Source organism: Anomaloglossus baeobatrachus, chromosome 7, assembly GCF_048569485.1.
Source record: "Anomaloglossus baeobatrachus isolate aAnoBae1 chromosome 7, aAnoBae1.hap1, whole genome shotgun sequence".
In the NCBI taxonomy this organism is placed as follows: Eukaryota; Metazoa; Chordata; class Amphibia; order Anura; family Aromobatidae; genus Anomaloglossus; species Anomaloglossus baeobatrachus.
The window spans coordinates 8683577-8706925 of NC_134359.1; the positions used below are offsets into that span (position 1 = coordinate 8683577).

A 23349-nucleotide genomic window follows, 5' to 3' on the forward strand; every position below is an offset into this window, starting at 1 on the left:
TGCCAAAATGGATGTGTTCTTCTATTCAAGCAAAGTCTATGGGAATTTGGGTTTCTTGTTCACACTATGTTGTTCAAAATGCAATGCAGCCTTTTTGTGGCAGAACTTTGGTCAAAAACTCAGCTTTGCAGTGCAAAACCCAAATGGCAAAAACAATTGACATGTTGCTTCTTTGAAAAGCTGAGTTTTTGACCAAAGTTCTGCCACAAAAAGGCAGCATTTTGAACAACATAGTGTGAACAAGAAACCCAAATTCCCATAGACTTTGTTTGAATAGAAGAACACATCCATTTTGGCATTAAACAGCGCAGAAGAAAAAGCAGCAAAAAAGCAGGTAAAAAGCAACGTGCGCACATACCCTTATACTGCAAATCCCAATACACAGGTCCAGCCTTTATACTGCAAATCCCAATACACAGGTCCAGCCTTTATACTGCAAATCCCAATACACAGGTCCAGCCCTTATACTGCAAATCCCAATACACAGGTCCAGCCTTTATACTGCAAATCCCAATACACAGGTCCAGCCTTTATACTGCAAATCCCAATACACAGGTCCAGCCTTTATACTGCAAATCCCAATACACAGGTCCAGCCTTTATACTGCAAATCCCAATACACAGGTCCAGCCCTTATACTGCAAATCCCAATACACAGGTCCAGCCTTTATACTGCAAATCCCAATACACAGGTCCAGCCTTTATACTGCAAATCCCAATACACAGGTCCAGCCTTTATACTGCAAATCCCAATACACAGGTCCAGCCTTTATACTGCAAATCCCAATACACAGGTCCAGCCCTTATACTGCAAATCCCAATACACAGGTCCAGCCTTTATACTGCAAATCCCAATACACAGGTCCAGCCTTTATACTGCAAATCCCAATACACAGGTCCAGCCTTTATACTGCAAATCCCAATACACAGGTCCAGCCTTTATACTGCAAATCCCAATACACAGGTCCAGCCCTTATACTGCAAATCCCAATACACAGGTCCAGCCTTTATACTGCAAATCCCAATACACAGGTCCAGCCTTAATACTGCAAATCCCAATACACAGGTCCAGCCTTATACTGCAAATCCCGATACACAGGTCCAGCCTTTATACTGCAAATCCCAATACACAGGTCCAGCGTTATACTGCAAATAACAATACACAGATCCAGCCTTTATACTGCAAATCCCAATACACAGGTCCAGCCGTTATACTGCAAATCCCAATACACAGGTCCAGCCTTTATACTGCAAATCCCAATACACAGGTCCAGCCTTTATACTGCAAATCCCAATACACAGGTCCAGCCCTTATACTGCAAATCCCAATACACAGGTCCAGCCTTTATACTGCAAATCCCAATACACAGGTCCAGCCTTTATACTGCAAATCCCAATACACAGGTCCAGCCTTTATACTGCAAATCCCAATACACAGGTCCAGCCTTTATACTGCAAATCCCAATACACAGGTCCAGCCCTTATACTGCAAATCCCAATACACAGGTCCAGCCTTTATACTGCAAATCCCAATACACAGGTCCAGCCTTTATACTGCAAATCCCAATACACAGGTCCAGCCGTTATACTGCAAATCCCAATACACAGGTCCAGCCTTTATACTGCAAATCCCAATACACAGGTCCAGCCTTTATACTGCAAATCCCAATACACAGGTCCAGCCTTTATACTGCAAATCCCAATACACAGGTCCAGCCTTTATACTGCAAATCACAATACACAGGTCCAGCCTTTATACTGCAAATCCCAATACACAGGTCCAGCCTTTATACTGCAAATCACAATACACAGGTCCAGCCTTTATACTGCAAATCCCAATACACAGGTCCAGCCTTTATACTGCAAATCCCAATACACAGGTCCAGCCTTTATACTGCAAATCCCAATACACAGGTCCAGCCTTTATACTGCAAATCCCAATACACAGGTCCAGCCCTTATACTGCAAATCCCAATACACAGGTCCAGCCTTTATACTGCAAATCCCAATACACAGGTCCAGCCTTTATACTGCAAATCCCAATACACAGGTCTAGCCTTTATACTGCAAATCCCAATACACAGGTCTAGCCTTTATACTGCAAATCCCAATACACAGGTCCAGCCTTTATACTGCAAATCCCAATACACAGGTCCAGCCTTTATACTGCAAATCCCAATACACAGGTCCAGCCGTTATACTGCAAATCCCAATACACAGGTCCAGCCGTTATACTGCAAATCCCAATACACAGGTCCAGCCTTTATACTGCAAATCCCAATACACAGGTCCAGCCTTTATACTGCAAATCCCAATACACAGGTCCAGCCCTTATACTGCAAATCCCAATACACAGGTCCAGCCTTTATACTGCAAATCCCAATACACAGGTCCAGCCTTCATACTGCAAATCCCAATACACAGGTCCAGCCTTTAGGGTATGTGCGCACGTTGCTTTTTACCTGCTTTTTTGCTGCTTTTTCTTCTGCGCTGTTTAATGCCAAAATGGATGTGTTCTTCTATTCAAGCAAAGTCTATGGGAATTTGGGTTTCTTGTTCACACTATGTTGTTCAAAATGCAATGCAGCCTTTTTGTGGCAGAACTTTGGTCAAAAACTCAGCTTTGCAGTGCAAAACCCAAATGGCAAAAACAATTGACATGTTGCTTCTTTGAAAAGCTGAGTTTTTGACCAAAGTTCTGCCACAAAAAGGCAGCATTTTGAACAACATAGTGTGAACAAGAAACCCAAATTCCCATAGACTTTGTTTGAATAGAAGAACACATCCATTTTGGCATTAAACAGCGCAGAAGAAAAAGCAGCAAAAAAGCAGGTAAAAAGCAACGTGCGCACATACCCTTATACTGCAAATCCCAATACACAGGTCCAGCCTTTATACTGCAAATCCCAATACACAGGTCCAGCCTTTATACTGCAAATCCCAATACACAGGTCCAGCCCTTATACTGCAAATCCCAATACACAGGTCCAGCCTTTATACTGCAAATCCCAATACACAGGTCCAGCCTTTATACTGCAAATCCCAATACACAGGTCCAGCCTTTATACTGCAAATCCCAATACACAGGTCCAGCCTTTATACTGCAAATCCCAATACACAGGTCCAGCCCTTATACTGCAAATCCCAATACACAGGTCCAGCCTTTATACTGCAAATCCCAATACACAGGTCCAGCCTTTATACTGCAAATCCCAATACACAGGTCCAGCCTTTATACTGCAAATCCCAATACACAGGTCCAGCCTTTATACTGCAAATCCCAATACACAGGTCCAGCCCTTATACTGCAAATCCCAATACACAGGTCCAGCCTTTATACTGCAAATCCCAATACACAGGTCCAGCCTTTATACTGCAAATCCCAATACACAGGTCCAGCCTTTATACTGCAAATCCCAATACACAGGTCCAGCCTTTATACTGCAAATCCCAATACACAGGTCCAGCCCTTATACTGCAAATCCCAATACACAGGTCCAGCCTTTATACTGCAAATCCCAATACACAGGTCCAGCCTTAATACTGCAAATCCCAATACACAGGTCCAGCCTTATACTGCAAATCCCGATACACAGGTCCAGCCTTTATACTGCAAATCCCAATACACAGGTCCAGCGTTATACTGCAAATCACAATACACAGATCCAGCCTTTATACTGCAAATCCCAATACACAGGTCCAGCCGTTATACTGCAAATCCCAATACACAGGTCCAGCCTTTATACTGCAAATCCCAATACACAGGTCCAGCCTTTATACTGCAAATCCCAATACACAGGTCCAGCCCTTATACTGCAAATCCCAATACACAGGTCCAGCCTTTATACTGCAAATCCCAATACACAGGTCCAGCCTTTATACTGCAAATCCCAATACACAGGTCCAGCCTTTATACTGCAAATCCCAATACACAGGTCCAGCCTTTATACTGCAAATCCCAATACACAGGTCCAGCCCTTATACTGCAAATCCCAATACACAGGTCCAGCCTTTATACTGCAAATCCCAATACACAGGTCCAGCCTTTATACTGCAAATCCCAATACACAGGTCCAGCCGTTATACTGCAAATCCCAATACACAGGTCCAGCCTTTATACTGCAAATCCCAATACACAGGTCCAGCCTTTATACTGCAAATCCCAATACACAGGTCCAGCCTTTATACTGCAAATCCCAATACACAGGTCCAGCCTTTATACTGCAAATCACAATACACAGGTCCAGCCTTTATACTGCAAATCCCAATACACAGGTCCAGCCTTTATACTGCAAATCACAATACACAGGTCCAGCCTTTATACTGCAAATCCCAATACACAGGTCCAGCCTTTATACTGCAAATCCCAATACACAGGTCCAGCCTTTATACTGCAAATCCCAATACACAGGTCCAGCCTTTATACTGCAAATCCCAATACACAGGTCCAGCCCTTATACTGCAAATCCCAATACACAGGTCCAGCCTTTATACTGCAAATCCCAATACACAGGTCCAGCCTTTATACTGCAAATCCCAATACACAGGTCCAGCCTTTATACTGCAAATCCCAATACACAGGTCCAGCCTTTATACTGCAAATCCCAATACACAGGTCCAGCCTTTATACTGCAAATCCCAATACACAGGTCCAGCCGTTATACTGCAAATCCCAATACACAGGTCCAGCCTTTATACTGCAAATCCCAATACACAGGTCCAGCCTTTATACTGCAAATCACAATACACAGGTCCAGCCTTTATACTGCAAATCCCAATACACAGGTCCAGCCTTACACTGCAAATCACAATACACAGGTCCAGCCTTATACTGCAAATCACAATACACAGGTCCAGCCTTTATACTGCAAATCCCAATACACAGGTCCAGCGTTATACTGCAAATCACAATACACAGGTCCAGCCTATATACTGCAAATCCCAATACGCAGGTCCAGCCTTTATACTGCAAATCCCAATACACAGGTCCAGCCTTATACTGCAAATCCCAATACACAGGTCCAGCGTTTATACTGCAAATCACAATACACAGGTCCAGCCTTTATACTGCAAATCACAATACACAGGTCCAGCGTTATACTGCAAATCCCAATACACAGGTCCAGCCTTTATACTGCAAATCCCAATACACAGGTCCAGCCTTTATACTGCAAATCCCAATACACAGGTCCAGCGTTATACTGCAAATCACAATACACAGGTCCAGCCTTTATACTGCAAATCCCAATACACAGGTCCAGCCTTTATACTGCAAATCACAATACACAGGTCCAGCCTTATACTGCAAATCACAATACACAGGTGCAGCCTTATACTGCAAATCCCAATACACAGGTCCAGCGTTTATACTGCAAATCCCAATACACAGGTCCAGCGTTTATACTGCAAATCACAATACACAGGTCCAGCCTTTATACTGCAAATCACAATACACAGGTCCAGCGTTATACTGCAAATCCCAATACACAGGTCCAGCCTTTATACTGCAAATCCCAATACACAGGTCCAGCCTTTATACTGCAAATCCCAATACACAGGTCCAGCCTTATACTGCAAATCCCAATACACAGGTCCAGCCTTTATACTGCAAATCCCAATACACAGGACCAGCCTTTATACTGCAAATCCCAATACACAGGTCCAGCCTTTATACTGCAAATCCCAATACACAGGTCCAGCCTTTATACTGCAAATCACAATACACAGGACCAGCCTTTATACTGCAAATCCCAATACACAGGTCCAGGCTTCATACTGCAAATCACAATACACAGGTCCAGCCTTTATACTGCAAATCACAATACACAGGTCCAGGCTTTATACTGCAAATCACAATACACAGGTCCAGCCTTTATACTGCAAATCCCAATACACAGGTCCAGCCTTTATACTGCACATCACAATACACAGGTCCAGCCTTTATACTGCAAATCCCAATACACAGGTCCAGCCTTTATACTGCAAATCCCAATACGCAGGTCCAGCCTTTATACTGCAAATCCCAATACACAGGTCCAGCCTTTATACTGCAAATCCCAATACACAGGTCCAGCCTTTATACTGCAAATCCCAATACACAGGTCCAGCCTTTATACTGCAAATCCCAATACACAGGTCCAGCCTTTATACTGCAAATCCCAATACACAGGACCAGCCTTTATACTGCAAATCCCAATACACAGGTCCAGCCTTTATACTGCAAATCCCAATACACAGGTCCAGCCTTTATACTGCAAATCACAATACACAGGACCAGCCTTTATACTGCAAATCCCAATACACAGGTCCAGGCTTCATACTGCAAATCACAATACACAGGTCCAGCCTTTATACTGCAAATCACAATACACAGGTCCAGGCTTTATACTGCAAATCACAATACACAGGTCCAGCCTTTATACTGCAAATCCCAATACACAGATCCAGCCTTTATACTGCACATCACAATACACAGGTCCAGCCTTTATACTGCAAATCCCAATACGCAGGTCCAGCCTTTATACTGCAAATCCCAATACGCAGGTCCAGCCTTTATACTGCAAATCACAATACACAGGTTCAGCCTTTATACTGCAAATCACAATACACAGGTCCAGCCTTTATACTGCAAATCCCAATACACAGGTCCAGCCTTATACTGCAAATCACAATACACAGGTCCAGCCTTTATACTGCAAATCCCAATACACATGTCCAGCCTTTATACTGCAAATCCCAATACACAGGTCCAGCCTTTATACTGCAAATCCCAATACACAGGTCCAGCGTTTATACTGCAAATCCCAATACACAGATCCAGCCTTTATACTGCAAATTCCAATACACAGGTCCAGCCTTCATACTGCAAATCCCAATACACAGGTCCAGCCTTTATACTGCAAATCACAATACACAGGTCCAGCCTTTATACTGCAAATCCCAATACACAGGTCCAGCCTTATACTGCAAATCACAATACACAGGTCCAGCCTTTATACTGCAAATCCCAATACACATGTCCAGCCTTTATACTGCAAATCCCAATACACAGGTCCAGCCTTTATACTGCAAATCCCAATACACAGGTCCAGCCTTTATACTGCAAATCCCAATACACAGGTCCAGCGTTTATACTGCAAATCCCAATACACAGGTCCAGCCTTTATACTGCAAATTCCAATACACAGGTCCAGCCTTCATACTGCAAATCCCAATACACAGGTCCAGCCTTTATACTGCAAATCACAATACACAGGTCCAGCCTTCATACTGCAAATCACAATACACAGGTCCAGCGTTTATACTGCAAATCCCAATACACAGGTCCAGCGTTTATACTGCAAATCCCAATACACAGGTCCAGCCTTTATACTGCAAATTCCAATACACAGGTCCAGCCTTCATACTGCAAATCCCAATACACAGGTCCAGCCTTTATACTGCAAATCACAATACACAGGTCCAGCCTTCATACTGCAAATCACAATACACAGGTCCAGCCTTCATACTGCAAATCCCAATACACAGGTCCAGCCTTTATACTGCAAATCACAATACACAGGTCCAGCCTTCATACTGCAAATCACAATACACAGGTCCAGCCTTTATACTGCAAATCCCAATACACAGGTCCAGCCTTTATACTGCAAATCACAATACACAGGTTCAGCCTTTATACTGCAAATCACAATACACAGGTCCAGCCTTATACTGCAAATCACAATACACAGGTCCAGCCTTTATACTGCAAATCCCAATACACAGGTCCAGCCTTTATACTGCAAATCCCAATACACAGGTCCAGCCTTAGGGTATGTGCGCACGTTGCTTTTTACCTGCTTTTTACCTGCTTTTTTGCTGCTTTTTCTTCTGCGCTGTTTAATGCCAAAATGGATGTGTTCTTCTATTCAAGCAAAGTCTATGGGAATTTGGGTTTCTTGTTCACACTATGTTGTTCAAAATGCTGCCTTTTTGTGGCAGAACTTTGGTCAAAAACTCAGCTTTTCAAAGAAGCAACATGTCAATTGTTTTTGCCATTTGGGTTTTGCACTGCAAAGCTGAGTTTTTGACCAAAGTTCTGCCACAAAAAGGCAGCATTTTGAACAACATAGTGTGAACAAGAAACCCAAATTCCCATAGACTTTGCTTGAATAGAAGAACACATCCATTTTGGCATTAAACAGCGCAGAAGAAAAAGCAGCAAAAAAGCAGGTAAAAAGCAGGTAAAAAGCAACGTGCGCACATACCCTTATACTGCAAATCCCAATACACAGGTCCAGCCTTTATACTGCAAATCCCAATACACAGGTCCAGCCTTATACTGCAAATCACAATACACAGGTCCAGCCTTTATACTGCAAATCCCAATACACAGGTCCAGCCTTATACTGCAAATCACAATACACAGGTCCAGCCTTTATACTGCAAATCACAATACACAGGTCCAGCCTTAATACTGCAAATCACAATACACAGGTCCAGCCTTATACTGCAAATCACAATACACAGGTCCAGCCTTTATACTGCAAATCCCAATACACAGGTCCAGCCTTTATACTGCAAATCTCAATACACAGGTCCAGCCTTTATACTGCAAATCCCAATACACAGGTCCAGCCTTTATACTGCAAATCCCAATACACAGGTCCAGCGTTTATACTGCAAATCCCAATACACAGGTCCAGCCATTATACTGCAAATCCCAATACACAGGTCCAGCCTTCATACTGCAAATCCCAATACACAGGCCCAGCCTTCATACTGCAAATCACAATACACAGGTTCAGCCTTTATACTGCAAATCCCAATACACAGGTTCAGCTTTTATACTGCAAATCCCAATACACAGGTCCAGCCTTTATACTGCAAATCCCAATACACAGGTCCAGCCTTCATACTGCAAATCACAATACACAGGTCCAGCCTTTATACTGCAAATAACAATACACAGGTCCAGCCTTATACTGCAAATCACAATACACAGGTCCAGCCTTTATACTGCAAATCCCAATACACAGGTCCAGCCTTTATACTGCAAATCTCAATACACAGGTCCAGCCTTTATACTGCAAATCCCAATACACAGGTCCAGCCTTTATACTGCAAATCCCAATACACAGGTCCAGCGTTTATACTGCAAATCCCAATACACAGGTCCAGCCATTATACTGCAAATCCCAATACACAGGTCCAGCCTTCATACTGCAAATCCCAATACACAGGCCCAGCCTTCATACTGCAAATCACAATACACAGGTTCAGCCTTTATACTGCAAATCCCAATACACAGGTTCAGCTTTTATACTGCAAATCCCAATACACAGGTCCAGCCTTTATACTGCAAATCCCAATACACAGGTCCAGCCTTCATACTGCAAATCACAATACACAGGTCCAGCCTTTATACTGCAAATAACAATACACAGGTCCAGCCTTATACTGCAAATCACAATACACAGGTCCAGCCTTTATACTGCAAATCCCAATACACAGGTCCAGCCTTTATACTGCAAATCCCAATACACAGGTCCAGCCTTTATACTGCAACTCACAATACACAGGTTCAGCCTTTATACTGCAAATCACAATACACAGGTCCAGCCTTATACTGCAAATCACAATATACAGGTCCAGCCTTATACTGCAAATCACAATACACAGGTCCAGCCTTATACTGCAAATCACAATACACAGGTCCAGCCTTTATACTGCAAATCACAATACACAGGTTCAGCCTTTATACTTCAAATCCCAATACACAGGTCCAGCCTTTATACTGCAAATCACAATACACAGGTCCAGCCTTTATACTGCAAATCCCAATACACAGGTCCAGCCTTCATACTGCAAATCACAATACACAGGTTCAGCCTTTATACTGCAAATCCCAATACACAGGTCCAGCCTTTATACTGCAAATCCCAATACACAGGTCCAGCCTTTATACTGCAAATCACAATACACAGGTCCAGCCTTTATACTGCAAATCCCAATACACAGGTCCAGCCTTTATACTTCAATTCACAATACACAGGTCCAGCCTTTATACTGCAAATCACAATACACAGGTCCAGCCTTTATACTGCAAATCACAATACACAGGTCCAGTCTTTATACTACAAATCACAATGCACAGGTCCAGCCTTTATACTGCAAATCACAATACACAGGTCCAGCATTTATACTGCAAATCACAATACACAGGTCCAGCCTTTATACTGCAAATCCCAATACACAGGTCCAGCGTTTATACTGCAAATCCCAATACACAGGTCCAGCCTTCATACTGCAAATCACAATACACAGGTTCAGCCTTTATACTGCAAATCCCAATACACAGGTTCAGCTTTTATACTGCAAATCCCAATACACAGGTCCAGCCTTTATACTGCAAATCCCAATACACAGGTCCAGCCTTCATACTGCAAATCACAATACACAGGTCCAGCCTTTATACTGCAAATCACAATACACAGGTCCAGCCTTATACTGCAAATCACAATACACAGGTCCAGCCTTATACTGCAAATCACAATACACAGGTCCAGCCTTTATACTGCAAATCACAATACACAGGTCCAGCCTTTATACTGCAAATCACAATACACAGGTCCAGCCTTACACTGCAAATCACAATACACAGGTCCAGCCTTATACTGCAAATCACAATACACAGGTCCAGCCTTATACTGCAAATCCCAATACACAGGTCCAGCCTTTATACTGCAATTCACAATACACAGGTACAGCCTTTATACTGCAAATCACAATACACAGATCCAGCCTTCATACTGCAAATCACAATACACAGGTCCAGCCATCACAATACACAGGTCCAGCCATCACAATACACAGGTCCAGCCATTACAAAACACAGGTCCAGCCATCACAATACACAGGTCCAGCCTTATACTGCAAATCACAGTACACAGGTCCAGCCTTCATACTGCAAATCACAATACACAGGTCCAGCCATCACAAAACACAGGTCCAGCCTTATACTGCAAATCACAATACACAGGTCCAGCCTTTATACTGCAAATCACAATACACAGGTCCAGCCTTTATACTGCAAATCACAATACACAGGTCCAGTCTTTATACTGCAAATCACAATACACAGGTCCAGCCTTCATACTGCAAATCACAATACACAGGTCCAGCCTTTATACTGCAAATCACAATACACAGGTCCAGCCTTTATACTGCAAATCACAATACACAGGTCCAGCCTTATACTGCAAATCACAATACACAGGTTCAGCCTTATACTGCAAATCACAATACACAGGTCCAGCCTTTATACTGCAAATCACAATACACAAGTCCAGCCTTTATAGTGCAAATCACAATACACAGGTTCAGCCTTTATACTGCAAATCCCAATACACAGGTCCAGCCTTTATACTGCAAATCCCAATACACAGGTCCAGCCTTCATACTGCAAATCCCAATACACAGGTCCAGCCTTTATACTGCAAATCACAATACACAAGTCCAGCCTTTATACTGCAAATCACAATACACAAGTCCAGCCTTTATACTGCAAATCACAATACACAGGTCCAGCCTTTATACTGCAAATCCCAATACACAGGTCCAGCGTTTATACTGCAAATCACAACACACAGGTCCAGCCTTTATACTGCAAATCACAACACACAGGTCCAGCCTTTATACTGCAAATCCCAATATACAGGTCCAGCGTTTATACTGCAAATCCCAATACACAGGTCCAGCCTTCATACTGCAAATCACAATACACAGGTTCAGCCTTTATACTGCAAATCCCAATACACAGGTTCAGCTTTTATACTGCAAATCCCAATACACAGGTCCAGCCTTCATACTGCAAATCACAATACACAGGTTCAGCCTTTATACTGCAAATCACAATACACAGGTTCAGCTTTTATACTGCAAATCCCAATACACTGGTCCAGCCTTCATACTGCAAATCACAATACACAGGTCCAGCCTTTATACTGCAAATCACAATACACAGGTCCAGTCTTCATACTGCAAATCACAATACACAGGTCCAGCCTTATACTGCAAATCACAATACACAGGTCCAGCCTTTATACTGCAAATCACAATACACAGGTCCAGCCTTACACTGCAAATCACAATACACAGGTTCAGCCTTCATACTGCAAATCACAATACACAGGTCCAGCCTTATACTGCAAATCACAATACACAGGTCCAGCCTTATACTGCAAATCCCAATACACAGGTCCAGCCTTTATACTGCAAATCACAATACACAGGTACAGCCTTTATACTGCAAATCACAATACACAGGTCCAGCCTTCATACTGCAAATCACAATACACAGGTCCAGCCATCACAATACACAGGTCCAGCCATCACAATACACAGGTCCAGCCATCACAAAACACAGGTCCAGCCATCACAATACACAGGTCCAGCCTTATACTGCAAATCACAATACACAGGTCCAGCCTTCATACTGCAAATCACAATACACAGGTCCAGCCATCACAATACACAGGTCCAGCCATCACAATACACAGGTCCAGCCATCACAAAACACAGGTCCAGCCTTATACTGCAAATCACAATACACAGGTCCAGCCTTTATACTGCAAATCACAATACACAGGTCCAGCCTTTATACTGCAAATCACAATACACAGGTCCAGCCTTCATACTGCAAATCACAATACACAGGTCCAGCCTTTATACTGCAAATCACAATACACAGGTCCAGCCTTTATACTGCAAATCACAATACACAGGTCCAGCCTTTATACTGCAAATCACAATACACAGGTCCAGCCTTCATACTGCAAATCACAATACACAGGTTCAGGCTTATACTGCAAATCACAATACACAGGTCCAGCCTTTATACTGCAAATCACAATACACAGGTCCAGCCTTTATACTGCAAATCACAATACACAGGTTCAGCCTTTATACTGCAAATCACAATACACAGGTCCAGCCTTTATACTGCAAATCATAATACACAGGTTCAGCCTTATACTGCAAATCACAATACACAGGTCCAGCCTTTATACTGCAAATCACAGTACACAGGTCCAGCCATCACAATACACAGGTCCAGCCATCACAATACACAGGTCCAGCCTTTATACTGCAAATCACAATACACAGGTTCAGCCTTTATACTGCAAATCACAATACACAGGTTCAGCCTTTATACTGCAAATCACAATACACAGGTCCAGCCATCACAATACACAGGTCCAGCCTTTATACTGCAAATCACAATACACAGGTCCAAATCACAATAACTTGTTCATGCGATGAAACGATGACGAAGCGAATAAAAATCCGGACAAATCTCCCATCAGATCCCAAATCAGAGCCCCGAGACCAGAACTAACCCAAATACCCCCATTATATGCAGAGGCTGGAGCGTGGGGGGACGTGACAGAGACGAAACGTTATAAAAGACCCCGATATGTACAGGAGCCCCCCAGAGTACTGAGCGTGGGGGGACGTGACAAAGACGAATGTTATAAAAGCCCCTGATGCATACAGGGGACCCCCAAAGTACTTGGGTTTATTGAAGTTGTAACTTCATATCTGAGGGCACTCAGGGGGGATTCAGATCAAACCAATCACAACCCCCCTCCCCAGTGCCCTCTGTATTCTGGTGATTAGGAAACCGCCCTATACAAAGCCCCAATGCCTTCACTGCACAATGTATCAGTATTGTATCTATTTGTAAATATAAAGTATCTCTCTGCTTCTATTTGTAGCAATATTGTATTTGTATTGTGTCTACTTCTATCTGTACAGCAAGAACATTGGCTCTGGATTGTATCTACAGGTGTATAGAAATATGTAATATCTATCTGTATATATTGGTGTGTATATTGGTGTGTATATTGTATCCGTGTGTGTAAAAACATACTGTATATATGGGAATTTCTTGGTATCTGCTGTATGTAATTGTATCTATATGTGTATATGAATCTATGAATATATAAAGTATATATTGTATCTATTTGTAGCTGTCTGTATATAAATATACAGCATATATGTGCATTTATTGGTATCTGCATATAATGGTGTGTATAATGTATCTATATGTGTATATACTGTACATACTGTATGTATATATATATAGCATCTCAGTGTATCTATCTGTGTGCACATTGTATCTTGTTGCATTCATTGCCCTCTATAGCCAGGGTCACACAATCGGGTGGATGATGGGATCATGGATGATGGGATAACGGATGGTGGAAAGATGGATGGTGGGATGATGGATGGTGGGATGGTGGGATGCTGGATAGTGGGATGGTGGGATGATGGATGGTGGGATGATGGATGGTGGGATGATGGATGATGGGATTATGGATGGTGGGATGATGGATGATGGGATTATGGATGGTGGGATGATGGATGGTGGGATGATGGATGGTGGGATTATGGATGATGGGATTATGGATGGTGGGATGATGAATGGTGGGATGATGAATGGTGGGATGATGGATGGTGGGATAATGGATAGTGGGATGATGGATGGTGGGATGATGGATAGTGGGATGATGAATGGTGGGATAATGGATGGTGGGATGATGGATGGTGGGATAATGGATGGTGGGATGATGGATGATAGGATGATGGATGGTGGGATGATGGATGGTGGGATAATGGATGGTGGGATGATGGATGATGGGATTATGGATGGTGGGATGATGGATGATGGGATTATGGATGGTGGGATGATGAATGGTGGGATGATGGATGGTGGGATAATGGATAGTGGGATGATGGATGGTGGGATGATGGATGGTGGGATGATGAATGGTGGGATAATGGATGGTGGGATGATGGATGGTGGGATGATGGATGATGGGATGATGGATGGTGGGATGATGAATTGTGGGATAATGGATGGTGGGATGATGGATGGTGGGATAATGGATGGTGGGATGATGGATGATGGGATGATGGATGGTGGGATGATGGATGGTGGGATAATGGATGGTGGGATAATGGATGATGGGATTATGGATGGTGGGATGATGGATGATGGGATTATGGATGGTGGGATGATGAATGGTGGGATGATGGATGGTGGGTTAATGGATAGTGGGCTGATGGATGGTGGGATGATGGATGGTGGGATGATGAATGGTGGGATAATGGATGGTGGGATAATGGATGGTGGGATGATGGATGGTGGGATAATGGATGGTGGGATGATGGATGGTGGGATAATGGATGGTGGGATGATGTATGGTGGGATGATGGATGGTGGGATGATGAATGGTGGGATGATGGATGGTGGGATAATGGATGGTGGGATGATGGATGGTAGGATGATGGATGGTGGGATAATGGATGGTGGGATGATGGATGGTGGGATGATGGATGGTGGGATGGTGGATGGTGGGATGATGGATGGTGGGATAATGGATGGTGGGATGATGGATGGTGGGATGATGGATGGTGGGATGATGAATGGTGGGATAATGGATGGTGGGATGGTGGGATGATGAATGGTGGGATAATGGATGGTGGGATGATGGATGGTGGGATAATGGATGGTGGGATGATGGATGGTGGGATGATGGATGGTGGGATAATGGATGGTGGGATGATGGATGGTGGGATGATGGATGGTGGGATAATGGATGGTGGGATGATGGATGGTGGGATGATGGATGGTGGGATGATGGATGGTGGGATAATGGATGGTGGGATGATGGATGGTGGGATGATGGATGGTGGGATGATGAATGGTGGGATAATGGATGGTGGGATGGTGGGATGATGGATGGTGGGATGATGAATGGTGGGATAATGGATGGTGGGATGATGGATGGTGGGATAATGGATGGTGGGATGATGGATGGTGGGATAATGGATGGTGGGATGATGGATGGTGGGATGATGGATGGTGGGATAATGGATGGTGGGATGATGGATGGTGGGATGATGGATGGTGGGATGATGGATGGTGGGATGATGGATGGTGGGATAATGGATGGTGGGATAATGGATGGTGGGATGATGGATGGTGGGATGATGGATGGTGGGATGATGGATGGTGGGATAATGGATGGTGGGATGATGGATGGTGGGATGATGGATGGTGGGATAATGGATGGTGGGATTATGGATGGTGGGATGATGGATGGTGGGAATGCAACTTTAATCCGAGTGTCTTTTTAGTGATCTTTCTGCGAGGAAAAGATGGAGAACAGAATTTCTCCATCTTCTCCACTTAGTCAGTGGAAATGTGCAATCCAGTGGTTTCCATCCACCCATAGACTTCCATGGGCGAGTGCATCCAATTTACTCATCACATCCCCGCGTGCTGCGTTCTGTGCGATGTCTTTCTCCATGGACAGTATTCAGACTGTAAATATGGTCATGGCAATGAGTCTACACAGACAATTCACATTCTGGCGTCAATCTGCCCCTAATCCACCATGATTTCCATCAGTGTCCGTGGTACGAGGGGCGCACGATGTGTGCATTATGGGGTCGTGTACTGTACTACGGCTGCAGATGCCGGAGCTTCACTGACACATTGTAACGATCCTGATCCATGGTCAGAGGCTACTTTCTTTCTGCAATCTCCTCTGTGCCCCCCCACCCCCGGCGTTGGCTGTGCCCCCCTGGTCTTGGCTGTGCCCCCCTGGTCTTGGCTGTGCCCCCCTAGTCTTGGCTGTGCCCCCCTGGCCTTGGCTGTGCCCCCCCTGGTCTTGGCTATGCCACCCTGGTGTTGTCTGTGCCCCCCTGGCGTTGGCTGTGCCCCCCTGGTCTTGGCTGTGCCCCCCTGGCCTTGGCTGTGCCCCCCTGGTCCTGGCTGTGCCCCCCTGGTCTTGGCTGTGCCCACCTGGCGCTGCCTGTGCCCCCCTGGCCTTGGATGTGTTCCCCCTGGTCTTGGCTGTGCCCCCCTGGTGCTGCCTGTGCCCCCCCTGGTCTTGGCTGTGCCCCCCTTGTCTTGGCTGTGCCCCCCTGGCACTGCCTGTGCCCCCTGGCCTTGGATGTGTCCCCCCTGGTCTTGGCTGTGCCCCCCTGGCCTTGGCTGTGCCCCCCTGGTCTTGGCTGTGCCCCCCTGGCGCTGCCTGTGCCCCCTGGCCTTGGATGTGTCCCTTCTGGTCTTGGCTGTGCCCCCCTAGTGCTGGCTGTGCCCCCCCTGGTCTTGGCTGTGCCCCCCTGGCCTTGGCTGTGCCCCCCTGGTCTTGGCTGTGCCCCCTGGTGCCATCTAGCTCCTGGCTCTATATAATACCAGTTATAATCTGATCTCTGCAGTTTATCAGATCATTGAGCGACCAGTATGGGGGTCTGTGCATGATCCGGCGTATAACTGATATCTCCACATGAACCCCTCTGTATGTTATCCCAGACATAATATATATGTACCTCTAGGACCCTCACTAAGGGGAGCATGGGGGTCCTCAAGCAGCACAACCATAGACATCAGTGGAGCTCGCTGCAGCTCGGAGCAATGTATGGGGGAGACCCCTAGACCCCCGCTTCTGCTATCGGGGGTGGGATCAGTCAGGCATTTATAGCACATTCTGTGTATATTGCAGCCCCCCTCATCATAAAGAAATATGGGGGTCTCTCACTGTCATTCAGACAACTGAGAAAAGAGCAGACAGCCCCCTATGTACTGGCTCAGAAGCCCCCAACATTGCCCAAGCCAGGTATAAGTATGAGAAATCAGGGCTCATCATCACGATGTGTGGCTGTGAACGGGTTAAATCTAAGCTTGTCTGTACGAGGGGTGGGGGGGGGACGACGACACTCAGGTGCCCCCAGTGTCTGTACGAGGGGTGGGGGGGGACGCTCAGGTGCCCCCAGTGTCTGTATGAGGGGTGGGGGGGACGCTCAGGTGCCCCCAGTGTCTGTACGAGGGGTGGGGGGGGACGCTCAGGTGCCCCCAGTGTCTGTATGAGGGGTGGGGGGGGATGCTCAGGTGCCCCCAGTGTCTGTATGAGGGGTGAGGGCGGACGTTCAGGTGCCCCCAGTGTCTGTACGAGGGGTGCGGGGGGGACGCTCAGGTGCCCCCAGTGTCTGTATGAGGGGTGCGGGGGGGACGTTCAGGTGCCCCCAGTGTCTGTATGAGGGGTGCGGGGGGGACGCTCAGGTGCCCCCAGTGTCTGTATGAGGGGTGCGGGGGGGACGTTCAGGTGCCCCCAGTGTCTGTATGAGGGGTGCGGGGGGGACGTTCAGGTGCCCCCAGTGTCTGTACGAGGGGTGCGGGGGGGGACGCTCAGGTGCCCCCAGTGTCTGTATGAGGGGTGCGGGGGGGACGTTCAGGTGCCCCCAGTGTCTGTATGAGGGGTGCGGGGGGGACGTTCAGGTGCCCCCAGTGTCTGTACGAGGGATGCGGGGGTGACGTTCAGGTGCCCCCAGTGTCTGTATGAGGGGTGAGGGGGGACGTTCAGGTGCCCCCAGTGTCTGTACGAGGAATGCGGGGGGGACGCTCAGGTGCCCCCCAGTGTCTGTATGAGGGGTGCGGGGGGACGTTCAGGTGCCCCCCAGTGTCTGTACGAGGGATGCGGGGGTGACGTTCAGGTGCCCCCAGTGTCTGTACGAGGGGTGAGGGGGGACGTTCAGGTGCCCCCAGTGTCTGTACGAGGAATGCGGGGGGGACGCTCAGGTGCCCCCCAGTGTCTGTATGAGGGGTGCGGGGGGGACGCTCAGGTGCCCCCAGTGTCTGTATGAGGGGTGCGGGGGGGACGTTCAGGTGCCCCCAGTGTCTGTATGAGGGGTGCGGGGGGGACGTTCAGGTGCCCCCCAGTGTCTGTATGAGGGGTGCGGGGGGGACGTTCAGGTGCCCCCAGTGTCTGTATGAGGGGTGCGGGGGGGACGTTCAGGTGCCCCCCAGTGTCTGTACGAGGGGTGGGGGGGGGACGCTCAGGTGCCCCCAGTGTCTGTATGAGGGGTGGGGGGGACGCTCAGGTGCCCCCAGTGTCTGTACGAGGGGTGGGGGGGACGCTCAGGTGCCCCCAGTATCTGTATGAGGGGTGAGGGGGGACGCTCAGGTGCCCCCAGTGTCTGTATGAGGGGTGGGGGGGGGATGCTCAGGTGCCCCCAGTGTCTGTATGAGGGGTGAGGGCGGACGTTCAGGTGCCCCCAGTGTCTGTACGAGGGGTGCGGGGGGGACGCTCAGGTGCCCCCAGTGTCTGTATGAGGGGTGCGGGGGGGACGTTCAGGTGCCCCCAGTGTCTGTATGAGGGGTGCGGGGGGGACGCTCAGGTGCCCCCAGTGTCTGTATGAGGGGTGCGGGGGGGACGTTCAGGTGCCCCCAGTGTCTGTATGAGGGGTGCGGGGGGGACGTTCAGGTGCCCCCAGTGTCTGTACGAGGGGTGCGGGGGGGGACGCTCAGGTGCCCCCAGTGTCTGTATGAGGGGTGCGGGGGGGACGTTCAGGTGCCCCCAGTGTCTGTATGAGGGGTGCGGGGGGGACGTTCAGGTGCCCCCAGTGTCTGTACGAGGGATGCGGGGGTGACGTTCAGGTGCCCCCAGTGTCTGTATGAGGGGTGAGGGGGGACGTTCAGGTGCCCCCAGTGTCTGTACGAGGAATGCGGGGGGGACGCTCAGGTGCCCCCCAGTGTCTGTATGAGGGGTGCGGGGGGGACGTTCAGGTGCCCCCCAGTGTCTGTACGAGGGATGCGGGGGTGACGTTCAGGTGCCCCCAGTGTCTGTACGAGGGGTGAGGGGGGACGTTCAGGTGCCCCCAGTGTCTGTACGAGGAATGCGGGGGGGACGCTCAGGTGCCCCCCAGTGTCTGTATGAGGGGTGCGGGGGGGACGCTCAGGTGCCCCCAGTGTCTGTATGAGGGGTGCGGGGGGGACGCTCAGGTGCCCCCAGTGTCTGTACGAGGGGTGCGGGGGGGGACGCTCAGGTGCCCCCAGTGTCTGTATGAGGGGTGCGGGGGGGACGTTCAGGTGCCCCCAGTGTCTGTATGAGGGGTGCGGGGGGGGACGTTCAGGTGCCCCCAGTGTCTGTACGAGGGATGCGGGGGTGACGTTCAGGTGCCCCCAGTGTCTGTATGAGGGGTGCGGGGGGGACGTTCAGGTGCCCCCAGTGTCTGTATGAGGGGTGCGGGGGGGACGTTCAGGTGCCCCCAGTGTCTGTACGAGGGATGCGGGGGTGACGTTCAGGTGCCCCCAGTGTCTGTATGAGGGGTGAGGGGGGACGTTCAGGTGCCCCCAGTGTCTGTACGAGGAATGCGGGGGGGACGCTCAGGTGCCCCCCAGTGTCTGTATGAGGGTTGCGGGGGGGACGTTCAGGTGCCCCCCAGTGTCTGTACGAGGGATGCGGGGGTGACGTTCAGGTGCCCCCAGTGTCTGTACGAGGGGTGAGGGGGGACGTTCAGGTGCCCCCAGTGTCTGTACGAGGAATGCGGGGGGGACGCTCAGGTGCCCCCCAGTGTCTGTATGAGGGGTGCGGGGGGGACGCTCAGGTGCCCCCAGTGTCTGTATGAGGGGTGCGGGGGGGACGTTCAGGTGCCCCCAGTGTCTGTATGAGGGGTGCGGGGGGGACGTTCAGGTGCCCCCCAGTGTCTGTATGAGGGGTGCGGGGGGGACGTTCAGGTGCCCCCCAGTGTCTGTATGAGGGGTGCGGGGGGGACGTTCAGGTGCCCCCCAGTGTCTGTATGAGGGGTGCGGGGGGGACGTTCAGGTGCCCCCCAGTGTCTGTATGAGGGGTGCGGGGGGGACGTTCAGGTGCCCCCCAGTGTCTGTATGAGGGGTGCGGGGGGGACGTTCAGGTGCCCCCCAGTGTCTGTATGAGGGGTGCGGGGGGGACGTTCAGGTGCCCCCAGTGTCTGTACGAGGGGTGCGGGGGGGGACGCTCAGGTGCCCCCAGTGTCTGTATGAGGGGTGCGGGGGGGACGTTCAGGTGCCCCCAGTGTCTGTATGAGGGGTGCGGGGGGGACGTTCAGGTGCCCCCAGTGTCTGTACGAGGGATGCGGGGGTGACGTTCAGGTGCCCCCAGTGTCTGTATGAGGGGTGAGGGGGGACGTTCAGGTGCCCCCAGTGTCTGTACGAGGAATGCGGGGGGGACGCTCAGGTGCCCCCCAGTGTCTGTATGAGGGGTGCGGGGGGGACGTTCAGGTGCCCCCCAGTGTCTGTACGAGGGATGCGGGGGTGACGTTCAGGTGCCCCCAGTGTCTGTACGAGGGGTGAGGGGGGACGTTCAGGTGCCCCCAGTGTCTGTACGAGGAATGCGGGGGGGACGCTCAGGTGCCCCCCAGTGTCTGTATGAGGGGTGCGGGGGGGACGCTCAGGTGCCCCCAGTGTCTGTATGAGGGGTGCGGGGGGGACGCTCAGGTGCCCCCAGTGTCTGTACGAGGGGTGCGGGGGGGGACGCTCAGGTGCCCCCAGTGTCTGTATGAGGGGTGCGGGGGGGACGTTCAGGTGCCCCCAGTGTCTGTATGAGGGGTGCGGGGGGGGACGTTCAGGTGCCCCCAGTGTCTGTACGAGGGATGCGGGGGTGACGTTCAGGTGCCCCCAGTGTCTGTATGAGGGGTGCGGGGGGGACGTTCAGGTGCCCCCAGTGTCTGTATGAGGGGTGCGGGGGGGACGTTCAGGTGCCCCCAGTGTCTGTACGAGGGGTGAGGGGGGACGTTCAGGTGCCCCCAGTGTCTGTATGAGGGATGCGGGGGTGACGTTCAGGTGCCCCCAGTGTCTGTATGAGGGGTGAGGGGGGACGTTCAGGTGCCCCCAGTGTCTGTACGAGGAATGCGGGGGGGACGCTCAGGTGCCCCCCAGTGTCTGTATGAGGGTTGCGGGGGGGACGTTCAGGTGCCCCCCAGTGTCTGTACGAGGGATGCGGGGGTGACGTTCAGGTGCCCCCAGTGTCTGTACGAGGGGTGAGGGGGGACGTTCAGGTGCCCCCAGTGTCTGTACGAGGAATGCGGGGGGGACGCTCAGGTGCCCCCCAGTGTCTGTATGAGGGGTGCGGGGGGGACGCTCAGGTGCCCCCAGTGTCTGTATGAGGGGTGCGGGGGGGACGTTCAGGTGCCCCCAGTGTCTGTATGAGGGGTGCGGGGGGGACGTTCAGGTGCCCCCCAGTGTCTGTATGAGGGGTGCGGGGGGGACGTTCAGGTGCCCCCCAGTGTCTGTATGAGGGGTGCGGGGGGGACGTTCAGGTGCCCCCCAGTGTCTGTATGAGGGGTGCGGGGGGGACGTTCAGGTGCCCCCCAGTGTCTGTATGAGGGGTGCGGGGGGGACGTTCAGGTGCCCCCCAGTGTCTGTATGAGGGGTGCGGGGGGGACGTTCAGGTGCCCCCCAGTGTCTGTATGAGGGGTGCGGGGGGGGGGACGTTCAGGTGCCCATGATCGCAGATGATTAGACACTTTCCTGGCTCCGCTTCTGCTCCGGTTTTTGGCGCTGATCGTTCATTATTATTATCCAGTGATGGAGGAACAGTGGAATTCTATCGCTCAGCTCCAGACTATGGTGGAAAGCACAGAGACGAGCGGTGCAGCGACCCCCGATCTCAGCTCACCCCCAATGCCAGGAAGACCCCACAAATCCCATCAGCACCCCGGACCGGGGGCGCAGGGGATAATATAGGGCTGCTCATCTCTTCTCACAAGTTTCCCAGTTCTATCTGTTTCTGGGAAAGCTGGGTGACGAGCCACCATGGCCGCCCCAAGGGATGATCATTCAATGTTCCCAGGGGCTTGGATGTCAGGAGCCTGGAAAAGAAGAATGGCAGCGGCTTCTGGAAGAGACAGATCCGACAAGCGATGAACAAAATCTGCACCAAATCTGCACCAAAACTGCATCAAATCTGCACCAAATCTGAATAAAATCTGCACCAAATCTGCACCAAAACTGCATCAAATCTGCACCAAATGTGCAGCAGTAATCAGAATATATAGTAAAATAATAGAGAGAGTGCGAGCCCCCCAAACACCGGCGCACCCCCAGAGCAACTAACGACCAGTCAGCGACCAACATCCACTACAAATACCGGGACCTCAGCAATGATAACGGGAAATCAGACATTTCTGAAAATCTGGCCCAAACGTTAACCCCGGAGTGTCCGGGGAGGACACAGAGGACATCTACCTGAGGAGGACAGGTCGCCGCCTTCACCCATGGCTGATCCGTGCGCTGCGGGCCCCGGGCACAATCTGCCCCCTCCCCACCCATCATCACACTTTTCAGCTCCCAAATTCTGGTGAATGATTCACCCGCCGGGTCCTGCCCTCCCCCGGGCACCAATAACCTCCGCGAGAGGCTCCACTCATTAAGATGAGATGTGAGGGTCATTATCTGCGACCTTTGGACCGAGCCCAGATCCTGGAGGAGCCGCGGAGATCACAGTCAGCGATCACAACCTCCATCCACGATCACATCTGT

General features: G+C 49.7%; 1 protein-coding gene across 1 annotated transcript in view; it reads right to left on the bottom strand.

Annotated features, from left to right (window-relative positions):
- The window catches only part of SLC15A2 (solute carrier family 15 member 2), a 77826-nt gene extending 54717 nt beyond the window's left edge, over positions 1-23109 (bottom strand). Inside the window, exon 1 of the mRNA XM_075318753.1 lies at positions 23056-23109. Coding sequence (XP_075174868.1) covers positions 23056-23086 — 31 coding nt within the window. The 5' untranslated portion in view covers positions 23087-23109. The remainder of the gene's footprint in view (positions 1-23055) is intronic.
- Positions 23110-23349: the final 240 nt, after the last annotated feature.